Source organism: Podarcis filfolensis (genome assembly GCF_964270895.1).
Source record: "Podarcis filfolensis genome assembly, chromosome: 9".
In the NCBI taxonomy this organism is placed as follows: Eukaryota; Metazoa; Chordata; class Lepidosauria; order Squamata; family Lacertidae; genus Podarcis; species Podarcis filfolensis.
Window position 1 is genome coordinate 2,585,852 of NC_139610.1, and position 19,989 is coordinate 2,605,840.

At 41.8% G+C, this 19,989-nt stretch overlaps 1 protein-coding gene across 14 annotated transcripts in view; it reads left to right on the top strand.

Annotated features, from left to right (window-relative positions):
• ABLIM2 (actin binding LIM protein family member 2) overlaps positions 1–19,989 on the top strand; it is a 59,934-nt gene that overhangs the window by 21,631 nt on the left and 18,314 nt on the right. For 3 of the 14 annotated variants that reach the window (XR_014551965.1, XR_014551968.1, XM_083630451.1), the window contains exons 9-14: positions 775–858; positions 1,408–1,554; positions 3,126–3,246; positions 4,925–5,023; positions 12,194–12,295; positions 13,726–13,779. Coding sequence is in view for 2 of the 14 variants with exons in the window: in XM_083630451.1 (XP_083486577.1) it covers positions 775–858; positions 1,408–1,554; positions 3,126–3,246; positions 4,925–5,023; positions 12,194–12,295; positions 13,726–13,779 (607 nt within the window). In the remaining 12 variants the exon portion in view is untranslated. Of the gene's footprint in view, positions 1–774; positions 859–1,407; positions 1,555–3,125; positions 3,247–4,924; positions 5,024–12,193; positions 12,296–13,725; positions 13,820–19,989 lie in introns of all 14 variants that reach the window. The other 11 variants (XR_014551967.1, XR_014551973.1, XR_014551969.1 and 8 more) reach the window with 6 other exon arrangements.

Here is a 19,989-nt window from a genome sequence, read left to right on the forward strand (position 1 = left end):
TCCATCTAAATGGAAGGGTGGGTGTGTAGTGGGAGCAGGTGGTGCTGTGGTCTAAACCACTGAGCCCCTTGGGGTTGCCAATTGGAAGGTCAGCGGTTCAAATCCCTGCGATGGGGTTGCTCTGTCCCAGCCCCTGCCAACCTAGCAGTTCGAAAGCACATCAGAGTGCAAGTAGATAAATAGGTACTGTTGCAGCGGGAAGGTAAATGGTGTTTCCATGTACTCTGGCTTCCATCATGGTGTTCCGTTGCACCAGAAGTGGTTTAGTCATGCTGGCCACATGACCCGGAAAGCTGTCTGTGGACCAACGCCGACTCTCTCGGCCTGAAAGCGAGATGAGCGCCGCACCCCATAGTTGCCTTTGACTGGACTTAACTGTCCAGGGGTCATTTACACCCTTACCTATATGTATATACGTAATTGCTTTAAACCAGGGGTGGGAAAGCTGTGGCCCTCTAGATGTTGCTGGACTCAACTGCCCCCACTCCTTGGCACGGCCAGTGCTGACTGGGGAGAATGGGGGTTTGGGCCCACAACAATTGGGGGACCATATATTTCCCACAACAAAATTTCAGTTTAGCATTACATTGCAGTTTTATTGAAACTCAGAACTGGGATGAAATGCTAAACTCAAATTCTAGGCTTGTGCAGATAAATAATTTTCAACAGGGCAGGGGTTTTCAAACTGTTACTTTTTGAATTGAGGTACAAAACATTTTATTTTATGTTTTCCTTTAATAATTACTCAACAATACTCATCTTACATGTTTTCAGTTCCAGGAAACTAGAACATCATCTGAGAGTATAATTTCAGTACCTGCTTCAAATACTTCAGGTTCCCCAAGTCGAGTGATTTATGTAAGTACATTCATTACAGGGGGAAATGACTAAGAAAATCATTGATAGCAATGAAGAGCAGACAGGAGGGAATTAGTTTTGAAAGCAAATATTAAGAAACAATAATATGCAGATATTATTACTGTGTCTGTCTACAGAAATACAATCAAGCAGGTCTCTGACCATCATAGTTTCTGTTTTTGACTGTCATAATTGCCTGTTATTCCCATCTAGACAACATCAGTTTCTAGGCAATGACTCAGTCTCTCAATAGTTATCCCGGATCAGTAGAAAAGGAAAAACACAAAGTGGGTGTTATCGGTATACTGGTGACACCACACTATGCCTCTCTATGCTGTTCCTCAGTGGCTTTATAGAAACATTTCAAAGACAGAAACCAACAATTCAAGTGTAACTCTTTAGTTGTACCATAGCAACTGAAGAGAAAATAGATGAAATTGTCCCTTTTGGAGTATCTCATAAGTTTCCTTACGTTCTCAGTATCAAATGTGTTGTGATACTTGTTTTCTAAGCTGCCTCTTCACAGCTGTTTTTCCCTCTATTTCTTAGGCAAAACTTGGAGTTGAAATCCTTGATTACAGAGATTTGGCTGCTCTTCCTAAGGATAAAGCTATCTATAACATAGACCGTCCAGATATGATCTCCTATTCTCCATATATCAGCTATTTGACAGATGACAGACATAGTTATGGGGAGGTAATGTGTGTGTTGCTATATTTAAGCAAATATTGAGCCATTTTTGTGTGAAAGATTGTATACATGCATGTCATAGTTAAGAAGTATCCCTTGCTAAATTCCACTTCAAAATCTGTTACCAAGCCAAAATAAATTCATGTTTTTGTTACACACGTGATATGATATTGTATATAGCTGTATATAGGCAGCTTTTTTTGCTTTGTAGATTCTCTTCTGTCTTTCAGCATCTTTCATCTTCATGTCATCCATGTATATGTTGGAAAACTAGCCCCCTCGGGGGAAGCTGGCAACTCTGCCAGGCTCCCGGGGCTTGTTTACCGGTGATCTCCTTGGCTGGCATCCCCGCAAGTCCAGGGTAGATCTTGATAGGCGACATCTCCTAGCGAGGAAGATGCACACCCCCTCCCTCCTTGCATACCAGCAAGAGAAAGGAGATAGTCAGAAAGTCTATTTACATCTCATTTATTTCTGACTGTTCAGCTGTACAGAAAACATGTCCGATCAGTTCAGACTTCTCCGAGCAAGTGACACAGACTTCCTTTACATACGCAACAGGAAGGTCTCATATTACACACAGAACAAAGCCTTGTAAATTCTGTGAACTTCTGGGAACATTCTTTCCCACAGTTAGACCCATCATGTGATGTCAACACCGAGCTGCCAGTTTGCAGCTGTGTTGTATTCATATCCTGACAGTGTATTTGTCCCCCATATATAATAACCTCCAACAGTTGTCAGTATGTGAAATAACACTTTTCTAAAATACAAAGTTTGTCTTAAAACACTCTTCATTTCATTCCATCATGCCTCATTCATTAGGAAAATAGAGCGGGTTGTTTTATAATCGTCACAAATTCCCAACACAAAGCCGCAGCAGACCTAGGATGTATGTTTATTCTGAGATACACACACCCCACATTTCCTCTAAGGAGCTTATGGTGACATGTGAGGTTCCACACCCGCATCTCCCATCTAGGAATTTCACCAGCTCTAGGCTAGTTTTATTACATAAGCAACATTGATTTGTGGGGTGGTGCCTTTGTTTGAAATTGAAAGGACTTAAAAGATCAATGCAATGCAACGTAATTAATGTTTGGTGCTTCTGTGGGAGATGGGTGAGATTGCTGAACATTGCTTCTTGTATAAATAAGGGAGAACAATAAAATATGGGAGGAGGGACATAGAAAGGGCTTCACAAAGTCAGCTGTTAAGTAAGAAAAACTCACACAAAATGAGGGGATCATGAGAAAGCATAGAAAACCTCTTGGATGCATCCCACAGGCCATGTGTAGCCATCCCTGTTTATATCAGTGCAGTTACAATGTTTTGTGAATTTATTTAATCTACTGCATTTTTTTCATCTAGGTACCAGGGTAGTAGAGATTGTGTGACAATAAAGTCTAGGTGGTTTGTTGTTTTTTTAGCGTTGCTTTTGTGTCTTTGGAACTGAATAAGAAACATAATTGGGAAACCTGAAGTTTGGACCGCATGAGTGCAAAATGTGGTTGATTGTAAGCTTCTTGAATGTTCATGTTTTTTCTGCCCTGATGAGTTCCCTCTCTCATCCTTAGGGTGACCAAGATGACCGTTCTTTCAAGCAGTACAGGATATCCAGCCCTAGTTCTACTGGCTCACTTGGCTACGGCCGCAACACCCCAACCTCTCACTCTCCTCAGAATTACAGCCGACCAGGTAACTGATGAACAGCTTTCCTTTACAGACTCTCATGGCTTTCCTGCTCACCTTTGACCTGTGGAAGAGGAGACAGTCTTCCTTTTTAGATGTACCTTGCACAGAAATAACTGCAATTTCAGGATCACTCTAAAATTTATTACAAGATGTTTATATTTTGTCAAATACTGCATTAAGCTCACACACTTCAAAATCCATGGGATGTAACCTTCATGCAGCCGTTGAAGAATGGCATCATTGGGCCTGCACACTCACGTGAGCAATGAGGGATTTATGGAAGTCTTCTAGAAGACTTCTAGAATATTGAGCAGCCCCCCTCCTTTGGTAGCGGCTCTCCCCAAAGAACATGTTCACTCCACCTCCTCCTCCTACACAAAGTCAGTCCTCACTGGATTAAACACTCTGATTCAGGGTTCCACTACAAGAACCTCCAGGTGCACTATTATCCTTTCAGGGAAGTGGGAGAAGCTTAATGTTTTCAGTAGGATTCATTTGTCATCCAGAAGACAAGAAAAATCCATCTCTAGCAATAATAATAAATATATTGATAATGTCACTTGAAAGGACCAGGTAAAATATGTTGAGTAAGCACCACCAAGACCCTCCTACAATATACCCAGTCTGGAAAAGATAATTTTTGAACTCTGATCTCCATAAATGAACCTAATGCAGTGGTACCTCGGGTTACATACGCTTCAGGTTACAGACTCCGCTAACCCACAAATAGTGCTTCAGGTTAAGAACTTTGCTTCAGGATGAGAACAGAAATTGTGCTCCGGCGGTGCAGCGGCAGCGGAAGGCCCCATTAGCTAAAGTGGTGCTTCAGGTTAAGAACAGTTTCAGGTTAAGTATGGACCTCTGGAATGAATTAAGTACTTAACCTGAGGTACCACTGTACTCCAAATACAGTTGTGCCATTGCTATAGGAAAGAGAATGGTATTTTCCCTTCTGAGGCTTGGAAGCAAACTCCTGTTGAGACAAATTAAAGGTGCTTCCAGACATGGATGATTTCATAGAATCATAGAATCATAGAGTTGGAAGAGACCACAAGGGCCATCGAGTCCAACCCCCTGCCAAGCAGGAAACTACTGCCCCCAGTAGTCGCTGTTCTGCTTTTATCTGGAAGTGAAATAACAACTGTGGTTCCAGACTGTAGGCAGGTGGGCAGTCCCCCTTTCCCCAGCCCTAAATAGAAAACTATGCGTTACAAGCAACACAAATTGTGTCATGTATAGATAGGTTTCAAAGTTACATACCTGGGTGTGGATGCTGAGTTGCCCATCTGGGAAATGGGAGATGCCTTGGCAGAGGAGTCAAAGTACCGCTTCAAGACTGTCCAGACCCACCCTCAACAGCCCTCCCAAACGTAGGCAGAACAACGGCTTAGCAGGGTAGGGGTGATTTTCCTCACACAACCCCTGCTGTTACACAGTCTGAACTGTGGTACGCTCTAGGTTCATAGAATAGAGTTTCCTGCTTCTCAAGAGACGTTGCGCTTCTGGCTTCACTGCTATTCCTCCTCAACTCATCCCAATCCATCCTAGTGCAAACAAACTTTTGCATTATTAGTATGACAGTTTTCCTAAATTGAAAAGGTGTCATTGCTGTGAGTGTTTTGTAGCTTTCAGTAAGCAAATGAAGGAGTTTATTTTCATTTAACTTTCTGTTGCCCCCTAGCTGGTACTCAGACTCTTGGTACCAGTAGCTGCATCTCCCTGCCCCAACACACAAGCCTTACATCTACATTCAGACATCATTACATCCCTTTCTTCAAAGGTAAGGCCCAGGAATGCCATTTGTGATGTGGTCACTGTAGAAATCTCCAAGTGTGTTTTGCTGTTGTGTTTGCATGTCTCTCGAATAGATAATTTTCTCTCTCTAACTTTTGTTGCTATTTCTTGCTATAAATCTTTTCTTCTGTGGGTACTGAATGATTACTGAGGGCAAAATTATTTAACTTCACAATATTACAGACATTTACAAACTTGTTTATTTTTTTTTTTTTGTCAGATCAAATGTACAAAGCCCAAGGAAATATGAATGGCTAAATCAAATATCTACCCAAAATTATTTTTCCCTACCTTCCTTTTGGACAGGTATCCAGTCTCCAACATTGCTGCCCTTCTTTCTAATTTCCAGTTCATTAGTTTATAACCTTAGGCCTTGCATCAGTTGGGTTTGATCTCCCGAGATGTGTACTGTGTATAAAATTGGGAACATCTTGCAATATTTCACAAAAGCTTTGATTGATTCTGTGTGTATGTGAGTGTGTTTGTGTGTGTTTGTGTAGAGAGAGGGCAAGCAGGAAATATGTGCTGAGGAAATCTTTAGAATCCTTTTCTCCTGTGTATTACCTAAATAGTTAAAACATTGGAGGTGTTTAATAAAACATTATTTCTTCCACAAAATTGCTAATTTTATTGATAATATAAAATACGATGGAAAGCTTAAAAATGCAACAATAAGTGAAATGGCATAAGAAACAGGAAAGAAAATAGCTGTTTTTTGGAAAAAAAGCTTAACTCTTATCAATGTATGAAATTTGTACCATATTCCACTAATCGGTAGATAAAAGCAGCCTAACATGCTTGTCATATTCTGATATGCTGAATTTTAAAATCTTGAGTGAAGACAAGTTTCTTTGTTGTGCATTAGAGCAGTACTATTATCTTGTGAGATGAACCTAACCCTTCAGCTAAAAGTTGGTGAAGTTTCATTTTAAGGAATGTATTCCGTGGCCTTCTTGGCAACCTACCACAAATATTTGAGCCTCTTTCTTCTAGAAGCACACTCTTGTCAGTTTGGCACATTTTTCAGCGTAGACGACTTCATGAGACTCGAGGCTTTGTGCTGTTCTGCACGTCTGCACACAATGAATTTGTGGATGTTAACCTCTTACTGTCTTCGGGAAGTAGCAGTCCAAGTGGCAGACTCTAATTTCAAAGTAGTAATCCAAGTAAAACGAATAGGTTTGTTCAACTCAAGGATGAGGAGCCTCATGCAGGGGTGGATGTGGTCTCCAGGCCTCATCTGGAGTGGCTTGAGTGATGCCACGAAGCTGGCTTCCCAGCTGCTGCTTTCCGGAGCATGTGGGTCAGGGTGGTGGCAACACCCCACATGCCCAATGCCCTCGTCTGCTGTTGCCTGACTGGAATGTGTCCTTGAACTGTGATGATGATGCCTCTTGCTTGCCTGGATGGAGAGATGTGTGTGTTGTGGAGAGATGTGGAAACCTCTGACTTTGCATGGCTGGAATGTAGCCTACTGTACAAAGGTAAGAGTAACATACACTACCCTTCTCCCTCTGCCTCCAGCCCTCACACTGGTTCGAAGGCCTTGCAGCATTGCCCGCAAAGGGGTACCGTTCTTGGGCCCAGGAGGGTTCCCAGTTCAACTGTTGAGTAACGGGGAGAGGGCAGTTTTCCTGGGAACAAAATCACAAATACCCTCCAGCACTCCAAAGTTGCTGTATAGCAGGGGTCAGCAACCTAAGGCCCATGGGCCGGAAGCGGCCTGCGGAGGTTGTTTGCTAAACCGGCACAGTGTGGCAGAGACTCGCTTCTGCAGTGCTGAAAATCGCGTCTACGCAGACGCCAAAAATTGCGGGCAAGCGCGCAATCCAGCCCACGGAGGGATCTCTGTGAGACCAGTCTGGTCCAGGCAAGATAAACCTTGCTGACCCCTGCTGTATAGGAATGGACTAAAGCAGATGCAGGAAGATTTCAGGCAGGCACGTCCTACTCTAATTTTTAATTAAAGGCTTAGGGTCCAACAAATACCATCAGTCACAATTACCTGCTGCACTCTAGAAGCCCTAAGTTGTAGGTGACTGACAAGTACAAGATCAGATCCATCTCTGAGATGCTGCAGATCAGAGATCCTAAAATCTTCCCTCGAAATGATCCAAGACAGCTTCACAAAGACCTAGTCAAATAGTGCTGCTTTTCTCTAGTTTGCAACTAATTACTGACTGAGATATGGTGGCAAAGGCCTGCTACCTCCACCCAAAGAGAAATATAGAAGTTTCTTGTTCATGGGCACAGAATCAGCACTACCATTACACCCAGATAGCAAAAGGAATAAAAACACCTGGTTTTGTGCTGTTGAAAGTATTTCTGGACTGCCCATCAGTATAATTCCCCAGGGCAGTTTCTGAAAACAGTTGTAGGTTTAAATGTGGTGCATTTCTGACACTCCAGCACCCAAAGGAAAGCTCCCCCCCCCTTTAGTTTTTAGCAAATCCCTCTTGTGAGCTTGAGTGAGGACCAGGAATGCAAAAATAGGGTCACCCTTCCCTCTCATTTGTCTGTGGGGGTACTCTTGTGGAAAGTCTGGCCTTTTCCTTTTTGCTCATTACATTAAGCTGAAGAGGGGGTGGGAATCTAATCTGAATGTAGTATAATTGATGTGATGAATATTCATACTTCATCTCATATACACAAATAGGAAACAAGGGGGAGTCAATGCTGCGGTTTATGCATGCCAGGGATTTGAGAAGAAGTTTGTGTTCATGCGCACACATGTGGTCATGCTTCAGTATCTCATTGTAGCATCACACCAAGAAACCGAATCAGGAGAAACAATGCAGACAGGATGCAAAGGTGAAGCTCTGCAGCTAAGGCCTGGCCCAACTTTAAGATCTGTGGGTCGCAGTAAATGGATGCCATTACATGCCACAGGAAAAGTGGGGCAATATCTGACTTTCAAATGACACAAGTCACCAGAGGATGAAGGTGCTGTATTCTCCTACCCAGAGCCACATCCTTCCCATTCATCACCATGGGAGGTCTTTAAAAGTGAGGCCATGCACATAGGGAACAAAGTGACCAGATTGGGACATTCATGTGAGAGTGAATGAACATGACCATCCCACCCAAGGGCACATTTAGTACCCACCTCACAGGTGCCCCTGAACTGCACTCTCACGTAAGACAGTGGCTACCACCCCCTACTGGCTGTAAAATTTCTGCCTTTGAAATTGCGTCCTGGTGGGTAAAGCTAAATCAGTAGAAAAGATAACACACACAAAATTGCAACTGAAACAGTTTATTGAAGCACAATCCACACAGCAACAGCAGAGAAATAGAAAACAAAGCAAATAGATCCCCAGAAGGTCAATGCAGATGTCCAGTGCTAGGACTGTGGCTAAAGAAATAATAAAACAAATGAAGGAAATAAAGAATTGGATGGAAATATTACAGAAAATATGCCCCACAAAGAAATAAACACTAATAAAGCCTAGCCCTTTTGCATCTATCATCCTAAATGTCCCTCAGCACTCCTACTTAACTACAGGCCTATTCCCTCTTACCTTTTGCTCTGCTCTTGCCAGGCAGAGGTCTACCCTTTTAATATTCCATGCCAAAGTGGTTTTGTTTTTTGTTTTTGGCCTGAGCTTTCCCCACAAAAATCTGCTCTGTAAAGTTGAATCGGAGCAAACACCAATTTGAGTTTGCTGCAGACAGAACTTTAAAGAGCGTTTTTTCCCAGGGAGAACTCTGGATGAAAAAAGGGACCCTCGGACATGGAGCTTTAAATCACAGACCATGCCTAGAAAGAGTGGAGGAAAGGCAAATGTGAGTAAATGAGGGAGTAAACTGTGAATCATCCCAAACCATTCTGAGTTACATCATATTCAAGCATCCTAAGATGTTTATAGCTATCGGTGTCCATAGCAACCAGAAAAGGGAGTTAGGGAGGGAGGGCAAGGAGAGACATAAAGAAACAGAATGAAAGCTAATATAGAAGACTTTATCTCTACTTTCTCCTGGGCTTTTTATACTGATTCGAGGTGGGACCAGATCTTCCTACTTAGAGGTGGATGTAGAACTTTTAACTCTACATTTTAAGGAGAGTTAGTTAGTTATTCAGTTGCTCCAAAATTAAAGGAACACAGTAGGTACCTAGATTTATATATTTACTTGTGAACTGGTATGCAGAACCCTTTAAGAAACCCTTTGTATATCACCTGCATCTGCCTTGAAATGCCTAACTCTTGGCACACAATGAATTCCCTATGGGTAGATGCAGAAGGGCTTCAGGAGTTTGTGTGAACTTAGAAAGTTTCCTAATGCATGCTCAACACTGCTGCAGCTGCACATTGCACAGTACTGGTGGCAGGTTCTCTGTCTCTCGCTTTTCCTAGTAAAGCATCCATTTATTTATAAAAGTGAGGTATTAGCGTCTTACCGTATGTTCCCTTGTGTTTTAAGTGGCATCAAATTGGCAAAAGGAAGAACTCCAAAATAAATGAAATGAAATCTCGTCCCTATGCAAAGGATGGAAAAAGCAGAAGCAAATTTTACAAGCTTTTTCCCTACTCTGCCCTTCAGCCATAGAAGTAAAATTGACCCAAGCCTGATTTTCCTATCTTACAGATATAATTCATGTTCATTGGAAGAGTGGCGGGTCCCCTGGCCAAAGCAGAAATTGGATAAATTTGATAGGCTGTATATCTAGAAAGAGGCGCATCTCTTTATAAACTCACTGACCTACACTGCAGCCTTTGCCAACTTGGTGCCCAGATGTTTTGGACCACAGCTCCCATTACCCTCCTCCCACATGGACATGCTGCTTGGGGCTGATGGGAATTGCACTCCAAAACATCTGGAGGGCACCGGGTTGTGGAAGACAGTCACAGTGGCTCTGAGCCAACAGAGAGTACGCACAGAGGCCAGTGCTCTGTGAATGCCCTCAATAAGGAACCTGAAAGCAGCTCCTTGATGGAGAATGGATTGAAATGGGAACCAAATCCAACCCCTCAAAGAGCTTATGGGGGGGATTACAGGTTGAGAGGGGGGAGCTATAAATGATTCAGCAACAGCTGGGGTTATGTCCTTCCAGACTGCCCACAAAACTTTGGCCAGTCCCAGGGTGCTACATCCTCTCCCAAATAATTTTCATTATTAATTAGGGACAATAAATTTCCATAATTGTTCTCCCATTATTTCCATGCTAAAGTGGTTTCTCCAAATTAGCATCAGTTGCGTAGGATTTAGAATGTCCATTCAGCTTTCGGCTGTTTAATAATAGCTTAGGTTTCTTGCCCCCTTTTTTTGAACTTTTTTGTTTCCTCAGCTACTTTATAATGCCATAAAAAATGCCACTGATAATTGGTTCATGTTACAAGATGATTTGAAAGAAAAGAGGAAATGAATGTATACATAATAAATAATACATTTTACATCATAATACCTGGAATATGGCATTATATATCCGTGACTTGATACATAACACACACATAAAATAGTATGGAGATCAGAGGGTCGAGAGGGGATTATAGGGGAGACAAAGTAGAATTTATTACCAGTTACATCAGCAAAGCTGTGTCCCCACACTCTGAAGGTTTGCTTTAGCAAATCTAGCCTGTAGCTATGTGTGTCATGAGACTTTTGTGAACTGGATTTCCCATACTGAAAGCAGTTCCCCCAAAAGCTGTGACATAAGAAAATTCCAGTTTTGTAAATAAAGTTGTTGGGGTGTAGCTGTTCATTACATTGTTTCCAAAACTGTAATATTGTACTATTCTATGAAAAAGCAGTTAATTAACTGCAAGGAGATGGAGGGACAATATGTGGAAATGAGACAATTTTTGATATATTTACACGTGTCTGTTTACTTCAGGTTCAAAGAATTCAAAACAAATGTCACAAGAGAGGCCTTTCAATCTGAACCGTTAAAAAGAGAAAAATATCATGTCCAGTGCTAGGCATAAAGCAATATCAAAATGCAGACAAAATATTTTGCAGAGAATAAACCCACTGTTTCAGTTAAGACAGTGTTAATAAAATTTACTTTAAAAATGCATTCCTTTTTTACATAATAAACAGGAAGGAATTTGTAACAAACCTAAGAAGCGTACATGTCACAAATCTAAGGTGACTATGGCTAAAACTGAAAATCAAAAGTAAAGCGAAAACATAGGAGGGAAAGCGAAATCCATATAAAATAATCCTAGGCGAGAAGGCAAGTAGGAAGCCCCTATAAAACTACCTGTCGTACATAAAGGTGGGTGGGGCCAGGATTTAGGGGTGGGGGCTAGAAAAAAGAGAGGTAAGAGGGAAAAGCTGGGAGCTCATCGAAAAAGGTGAAGGCTTAATATAATGGGAACTAATCATTCAGTCTATAGTACTCTCAGGGTTTTACACGAAGGTTTAACCTTGTCCAGTTATTTCTTAATTTATCTTCCTTCTTATTCTAATAAGCACTGGTAGCTTTGCCTCATGCATGCATTGCCTGCCAGCTTCAGTGAATGCTTCACTGATGCTTTGTGAATTTGCTCTTCAGCTCAGTAAGGAATTTCTTCACCTCAGCAATTATGCTGCAGCTTTAACTGGATCAAGTGGGCGGTGGGTTCAGAGCAGGGATAAGAAACTGATCTAGAATCCAGTGAAAACTCAGGTCAGATGAAAGTGTGGACAAGCCCTTCCTTCCAATATGTTTGACCCAGACTAGCTCCTTCTTTGAGAGTTTAGGGAGCCACCACTAGTTTGAATAGTTGTCACTCAGCTAGCTGCATACATTCATGGGGGCTGATATGGTCCACCCCAGTACGTTTTGGGAGAGGATGCAACTCTGATGATAAGATCTGTATGTGGTGCAAATGATGTTGGGCTAAACTTTTAGTGAAGCCATTTCCTACCCTTCTGCATAGCATAGTTGTTAACAAGTACAAAATCTTAAATACTTTCCTATATAGGTTTTAAGATTTGAGCCATAGTGCAGTATTGCAGATACTTACAGAATCAGAAGCTGCTGGGATGTTTGAAATAATTTGGGGCTTCCTAAGCCATTGTTGGTTGTTGTTTTTGTTTTTTTTAAAGAAAATGTTGGATTAAGAAGTCATTTGAAAAAGCTTTTCTTTTATGCTTGAATTTATCTCTATTTTGCTTGCCATTTTTTTTGTTTTATATGCTTTTTGTTTTTGTTTTGCTCTTCCTCTTGGAGGCAGCGAAAGTGGTCGAAGCACTCCAAGCTTATCCATGTGCTCAGACAGCAAATCTTCATCATCGCTATATCAGCAAGCACCTAGACATTTCCATGTCCCAGGTAGGCATTCATTGCTTTGTCCTAATCTTTAATTGCCATCATCTGTAATGCTTGCGTGTATAAACAATAGACAAACACATTTTATTTTTATATAAACCAAAAATATTTAATGCTACACTTAATTGCATTTTATGCCTAATATACAAATCTTAATTTCCATCTATTAACAACAATTTTCTAGGCCATCAAATTAAGAGCCAAACTGGAATATTTTCCTTTGCTTGCAAGCATCTGGAATCCAATTTTTATTGGGGCAGCAGCACTGGGATACCTTTTCTTACCACGTAGCTTCCCTGATTTAAGTCACACTCGCTTTGCTTCCTACAAAGAACAAAGTGAAAAGAATTTTGGGAGATCTCTGGTTGGGAGAGCTCAAATAATCTCTAGTTTGGCCTTTAATACTTCAAACTGGGCCTGACATGGCAACCTTTAAACACAGAAAACAATCAGATCTCATGCATCACATCTAGTTTAGCCCCAAGCCCTGTTCAGGCCTTATACTTGTGTGTAAAACCATCGCATGAGCAGAGAGGGAGCTGTGTTGACTAATCCGTCTCATGCTATATGCACAAGAGTAGCTTCTCCCTCTCACATCCTCACATATAGCATGGACATCAGCTGGGAGGCATCTGGAACCCTGAGTCACTTAGGACTCTGACAAACCTTTTTTTTGAGGACTTAAAGCTACTGCAAAAAAAAAGTTTGGAAAAAATGGATCAGAGCTGGTAATTTATATGTTAATGCTGGCTGGCTGAACTGGATACCATAAAGATAGCTAAATCTTTTAAATTCTCTTAAAGGAATGAGTAACTCTTACAAAAGTATATCAGATGACATGTCTCCCAGATATTTACATTGTATTGTGTATACTTTCTATACAATCTGGAAGTCTGAACAATCCAGATAGACAATGCAGATATTCATGTTGTATGCACGGTCTGTATGACGTTGGGGGTGAGTCTGTTCACATCTTGGTTTTACATGTGAGTTTTAACAGCTGAACAAGGCTTTAGCCGCATTAGGAATATGGGAACATTTCAGCCACATGGCCCATTTTTTTAAAATGCATTTTATCATAAAAAGAAATATGAAAGAATTGAGCATTCATTGCTCAGTCATCTTAAGTACACTGCAGAAAGGTTGCACGTATAAATAAATCTGTTCCTGAGTTGATTCCTAACTTTTTGCTCCATGGTCAGGAAATCTGTATACACAGGGAGTCCTTCGAGGAGTGCAAATCTCCTTCCATGAACACAGCAACAAGTTAGGAACCAAGCCAATGCTAATGTCTCATTTATTTATATGCTCAAAATTAAGCAATACATTACTCAATATCTGGGGTGGTGGTGGAGGTATTTGATAAAGAGGAAGCATATTTCAACCTCTTGCTTACTGTTTGGGTCTTCTTCTTTTTCTTTCCTTCTTCTCAGACACTGGAATAAAAGATAACATCTATAGGAAACCCCCTATCTACAGACAGCATGGTACAGTCTGCTTTTCTCTGCTGCTGTGTGGTCTAGCCAGGTCCTTTTCCCTCCTTATGCATGTTTACCTCTGAGTGTGTGCCACCACTCTCTGCTCATTTGTTCTTATCACTATTCCGGTTGCATGATTGTATGTCCAGGCAGAAGGGATCTTATTTCTTTGTTACTGGGCAATCTCGGACACTGGTACTGGTCTCCCAAAGATCCATCACTATTGTGTTCTACACCTCCAAGGGTGGTTTTGTTTGTTTGTTTGTTTGTGCTTTTTGCAAAACAGTACAGTACATTGTTAGTGGGATTCACCTGGATTGTTGGCTTATATTTCCCTCTTTTCTCTTAACAGTTCCTGCTGTAAAATATTTTACAGTCATGGCACCGTAAATTGCCTTTTAATTCCTGTATGAGGTATCCTGTTTCTGCTGCCAATTCTTAGCAATTCTCTGCTACAGAATGCAGTTTAGGGTTTGCCTGGAAACATCTTCAAACATCTTAATGGGGATTAAAGTGTAAAAAAATAAATAAATCATGTGGCATGCATGAGGAAGTGAAAAGAATTGGGGAAATGACTGTCAACAAATGCTGCTGTTGACAAAACTGTCGAGAGGCTGAAAAAAGGTGACAAGGAAAGTGTCAGGGTCAGTAGCTCTTTTGCAGATGCTAATTGAAATATACTCAGAGTCGCAAGTGATTTCATGCTCTTTATTCAGCTCATAGTGGTGAGGAGGAATGAATGAAAGTCCCCTCAAAGTATCTGCTTTATATACATTATTTACACAATGGGCTGCACATGATTGGCTAATTCTGGAATTCTACTGTAAGCCAATCAGGTTGTGGATTCACTTCTATCTGGAGCATGATTGGGTGGTTCCTGCCAACCAATCATACTGCTGCATTGTTCTAGGACCAATCAGACTGCTGCATTCTGGATCCTATTGTTCTAGGACCAATCAGACTGCTGCCTTTTGGATCCTATTGTTCTAGGACCAATCAGACTGCTGCAGTTTGGATCCTATTCGACTCAGTACATAACACTAATGCTCAAAGAAATGAATGTGTGCTGGCAGGGAAGGTACATATATAGGTTTATTTCAGTTACTGGGACAAGTGAGCCTAGGCCAAAGGCAGAGCTGGATGCCATGGTGCTCATCACTCCCCCTGCCTTTGCATCTGAAACAGGGTGATGTTGTTCTCCAGCTCTGGGTCCTGGAAGTCAGTTGTTAGAGGTAAGGCTGTGAGCTGAAATCGTGACAAGGCAGCATTATGGAGAGGTGCTAGCAAGCAACTTGCTCTGGCCGGGGTTGAAAGTGAATGGAGGCCTCTTAAGCATCTCTCCTCCAGTCTGCCTCTTCTAGGCTTTGCTGCCTTGTGGAGAACTAGGCCAGGCCTCTGGTCTAAAGATGGGCACTTCCCCTGTGTTCCATGCTGTGTTTTCTTCCTGGTTCATTTCCTCTGCTCTTGGGTTGGTTCGGTAGTGTGGGAGGCACTCGGATCCTCTGGCCCATGAAAGCACCATGAGGGAACCTGAGGCTGCCTTTGATCACCAGTCAGGAACCTGGCATAGCCGGTGAGACCATAGCCTCCAACTTAAGTATCCTGATCACTGCTGGAAGCTGGGTTCATTATATGGCCAATTCAGAGACAAATGCCACACCACTGGTCCCAGCAATGCGCAGAAAGAGATGGTGTCACACGGGGTTTTGGATGACTTCCTCAGGCAGGCCTCTCAGTCAGGTCACAAAGTCCTTCTCCAAGCCCTGGAGCCCCTAATAGGAAGGTGATGAAAGGATGTTCTTGTTGTTCCTGTGCCTCAGGACAACCCGTTCTCTTTGTGGATCTCGTGAAGCTGTAACGGATCTTGTGGAGCTAACTGGTAACTTTGACCAGGAAAGATGCACATCAGATTATTCCAAAATCAATCATGCACATGAAGGGGGAGCATCTCTCAGGTACATACGAAGATACATATAGTGCAAAAGATAACAATGTATTATCTTTCAAGTTCAATGGATTAGTGGCTTGGAACCATCAGATTTGTAAAGACAGAGATGTCAGCAGCATTTCTAAATAATGTAGAAAAATATTGGTGGAGCTCCAGTGAATATTTAGACTCTCTACCAAAATGCAAGTTCATTGTAGTTATGAGGCAAACATCAAAATGCATTAATCAGTTGTTGAATTCTGCAGTATTTGCCACCTTTTCCGCATGCTAGATTTTTGCCTTATGTGACACAGATAAATCTTGCATATAAGCCACACATCCCAGTAAGGTCACTCACTGTTTGCTTCCTCCCCATTTTCTTCTTAGCCTGTCCTTACATAATAATGTGGTATTCTGAAGATTCACATTGGTGACCCATTTGTCAGGATTCGTACAGATACAAGGCAGGTGTATTGTGCTAAGAGAATAAAAGTCTGTGCTTCTGTTCAGTTATCTGAAAACTAATAAATACTAGAGAAGGCTAATTACATGATATTTGCCCTGTGGGTTATGGAGCATTAGGGGATGGTTAGTCCCTCTGGTGTAGGGACATGTCATGCTCCACCTTTGGTCCCCACCCTGCACTCAGCTCTCACCTGAGGCTCCGAGAAGCTGTCAGCATGTGACAGCAGCTGCACCCTGAGAAACGGCTTCAACTGGTCAGCTAAACCAGATGGGGAAGCTGATGGGTCTCAAACCCTCGGTGAGTTAGGGAGTTCCCCTGCATGTGAAGACAGGCTCTAGCAGATAGAGCAGACAAGACCAAGAGGGGGGTCCAACAGTCAAGAAGGTGGTTTCTGCTCATACCATAAAAGGAAGTGAGGGGCAGATGGGGCTTGTCAGCCTAGGAAGGTAGTCCATCTAGGAAAAGGAAAACTCTGCAAAAGCTCTGCTGCTTTGTGGGATATCTTCAGGAGGAGAAAAGGCCAAGGAGAAAACCCTACACAGTGGAGTCCCTAGGACAGTTGGATGGCACCTTGTATGCCTCCTTCCAGCAACTCCTGCAGCCAACCTGTTTCCAAACGCATTGCTTTCCTTTCTCCCCTGCGAGGCAGAGAGGGGAGTCTTGTAATCTGGGCAGCCCAGGACTTCCATACACACTGCTCAGGCTTGTATGCTGGGGAGCTCACATCAATGGAGTGTTTTGACTTCACCCCCAGAGACGCACTTCATTGTCTCTCAAGACAGACGAATGCCAACAAGGCTTTATTGTTGGAGACATAAAAGTGTTTATATATTTTGCTATAGCACACAATAAATTATTGTAAGGAGGTTAGTGTGATCTAAATATTAATCCCAAGTGTAGGGCACACACATGGCTGAAAGACATAGGGAAGGATATAGGGCAGATTCAAAGCAATTGCTAAACCTCTGGAAAATGAAGACAGCTTTTAAAAATGAGGGAAGTGAAGACACATTATTTATGTTAGAGTTGGTGGCTTGGATCCAGGCTTAATCATGCTTCAAGTAAACCCCTTGAAATTAATGACTAGCTTAGATCCCATTGATTTCAGTGGGTTTACTCTAAGCATTATTAAGTCTGAAACCAACCCTGCATTTCTATAACACAGAACGAGCGGTTCAGCTCCCAATGCATCAAATGGTGACAGTTACCACAAGAAACAGTTAATCAGTTGTAGGAATTTGTTCTTTACTGTTAGCTGAATGAACTGGATGTACTCAAGATGGCTAAATCATGCATTGTCATAAAAGGATAAGAATCCATTGCAGTATGTTTATGAAACTGGATTAGATGACATGTTATGAGACATTTCCATCGCATCGCATCACATCTGCTTTTGAGTATTCCAGTTATTGTGAGCATAGTCTTCTAAAGTTGTGGTTATGACATGCTATCAGTTTTGAATCAACCCAGATCATGTCAACAGAGAAGGATGTTCCTGGTGAATTAGAGCTCAGGTAAACGTGGCATGATCAGTATCTCCTCCTGTTATTTCAAAGCAGCCATGGTGGAAATCGGGGGGGTGGGACCTGCTAATTTACTTGGGAAATTACAATTGGGGTAGGAACATTTAATCTTCCTATTCTGACTTTTTCCTGTCTAAATCCTTCCCATAGAGGATTTAGTGTCATTTCAGGGAGAGGGGAACACAACAGGTACAGAATCACGTAGCAGCCAGAACTGAAGTCTTGAGGTCAGAGATGGAACTAGCAGCATGTTTCAGAGAAACCTCAACTACATTGCAGCAGTTCTACACAAGCCAATAATTTATTGTAGCCCTGATGGACCTGATAGCAATTTCTAGCTGCCTCAGAATTGTGTTTTATTCCTTGACCATTGACTCTAGAGTAGTGTTTCTCAACCTTGGGCCCCCAGATGTTGTTTGGCTACAAGTCTCATCAGCCCTGACGGCTGGCCTTTCTCACAAGGGATGAAGGGTCATATATAAATTTAATAAATAATAGCAATAATGCTTCATATTTACATACATGAGTTAACTGCCATATTTACTAGAGAGAGAAAATTCATTCACAGGACCAGATATGCAGACCAGATGGCTGTCTCAAAGCACAAAAGGAACACTGAGTACATGGAGTTATTTGTATGTAAACAGAGAACTGAAAAGCTAGCTCCATTAGACCTAAAATATATCTTGTTGAAGAAAACAAAGTCCATTTTTCTGTAAAGATCCATGGAAACAGTCATTTGTTCTGAATAAATCCCAAAACAAGTTGCACAAATCTTCTAAGAATCAAAGCTAGCAAATGCAGTGCCAACTTTAAAGACCTTGCAACAGAACTTGGGGGCAGGAGAATAGGACAGCAAAAAAAGATTCTTTCACTAACAGTGCAGCTACATTTTAAAACCAGAATGAGAAACTTCCGAAAGACTGGGTATTGATGTCTCCCTGGTCTGCTTTACGTAGCTAAGACTCTCCATTTTACATTAAGCAAGTTTTAGGATTGTGAAAATTAGTTTAGAATTCAGCATGTGAATGTACATTGTCTTTCAAAACATTTGCTACCTGTGGAGTCGGGAGGCACAGACTCTCTTTTCAAATGCCCTATAAAGCTTTTTGTTTTCTTCCTCTACTACAAACTCTGCCCTGGGAGTCCATAGGAGTTCCTCTCCTGTCGCATTAAGAGCGGGGGCAGGAATGATTTCACCTTGAGATGAGAGTTCTGCTTAATTCTTTTGTGCTGAATTTAAGGCTTAAGATAAGCCATATGCTAGATTCTCAATTTGTTTTGGTTAGTTCCAGCTCCTGGTGTCACAAAAATAACCATTTGATCCAGTCATGTGGCATTTCCAGGAATTATTTCCTGCTAGGCTGAATTTTCCAAGCATTTCAGCTATGTATTGTACAAAGAGACTTGTCTGTGTTATTTAATGTGGAATTACTTCCACGGTAAAGCTGCAACATGGACTGGACAATTATTCCATTAGATCTAATGCTGATTCAAGGAGGACTTTAAACTTACTGACATTTATTTGTGCGATCGATCGATAGACAGACAGTATTTGTGGGGATAAAACACTGCAAGACTTTCCTCACCATGTGCTCCGCAGTGTTATTTATGAGGTTAACTCTGATGAGATTATGAAAACTGGTCCACCTAACAAAAAATAGAGTTTGTGGCCATAGCAACAGATTTCCTATAGAATGACTAGAAAGATATGATAGAAAAAGATACCATGTTTCATGTGTCTTTTAGCATGGAGATGTGCAACTGTGCATATTTATTCACAAGTAGTCCCATTAAGTTCAGCAAGTCTGATGTGCTCCATTTAGGCTATGTATAAGCATACATCTCCTGGGAGATTTCCCTGCTTCCACATATATGCAATTTACACCTACAATATGCAGCTGAGAGCTGGAAATGCATGATTTTAAACCTTGACTGCCATTAGATACCACACTTAGGTTTGCCTTCTTCAACTACGTCCTGGCTCCTGAAAAACAGCTGCTTTGTTTTTAATGGATAGGATTTGTCTGTTTTCTCTCCTCTTCCCCACCCCACCCTGCACAAACTGCTCATTTGTAAGTAGTGGTTTATTCCAAAAGGTACCAGAAGCCTCCAATAATCAACAGGGAAGCCACCTCGAGATTCCCGCCACTTGGTGGGAAAAGTGAAACAATTGTTTAATTTATGCTACACATACTTCATTTATTTCTAGATGTCTCCCAGTGTAAGCCAACTGTCTAGCTTTGGCTGCAAATGGAAACAGATGGAAGTGCTTGGGGAGGGACTGGGTACATGGAAGAGAA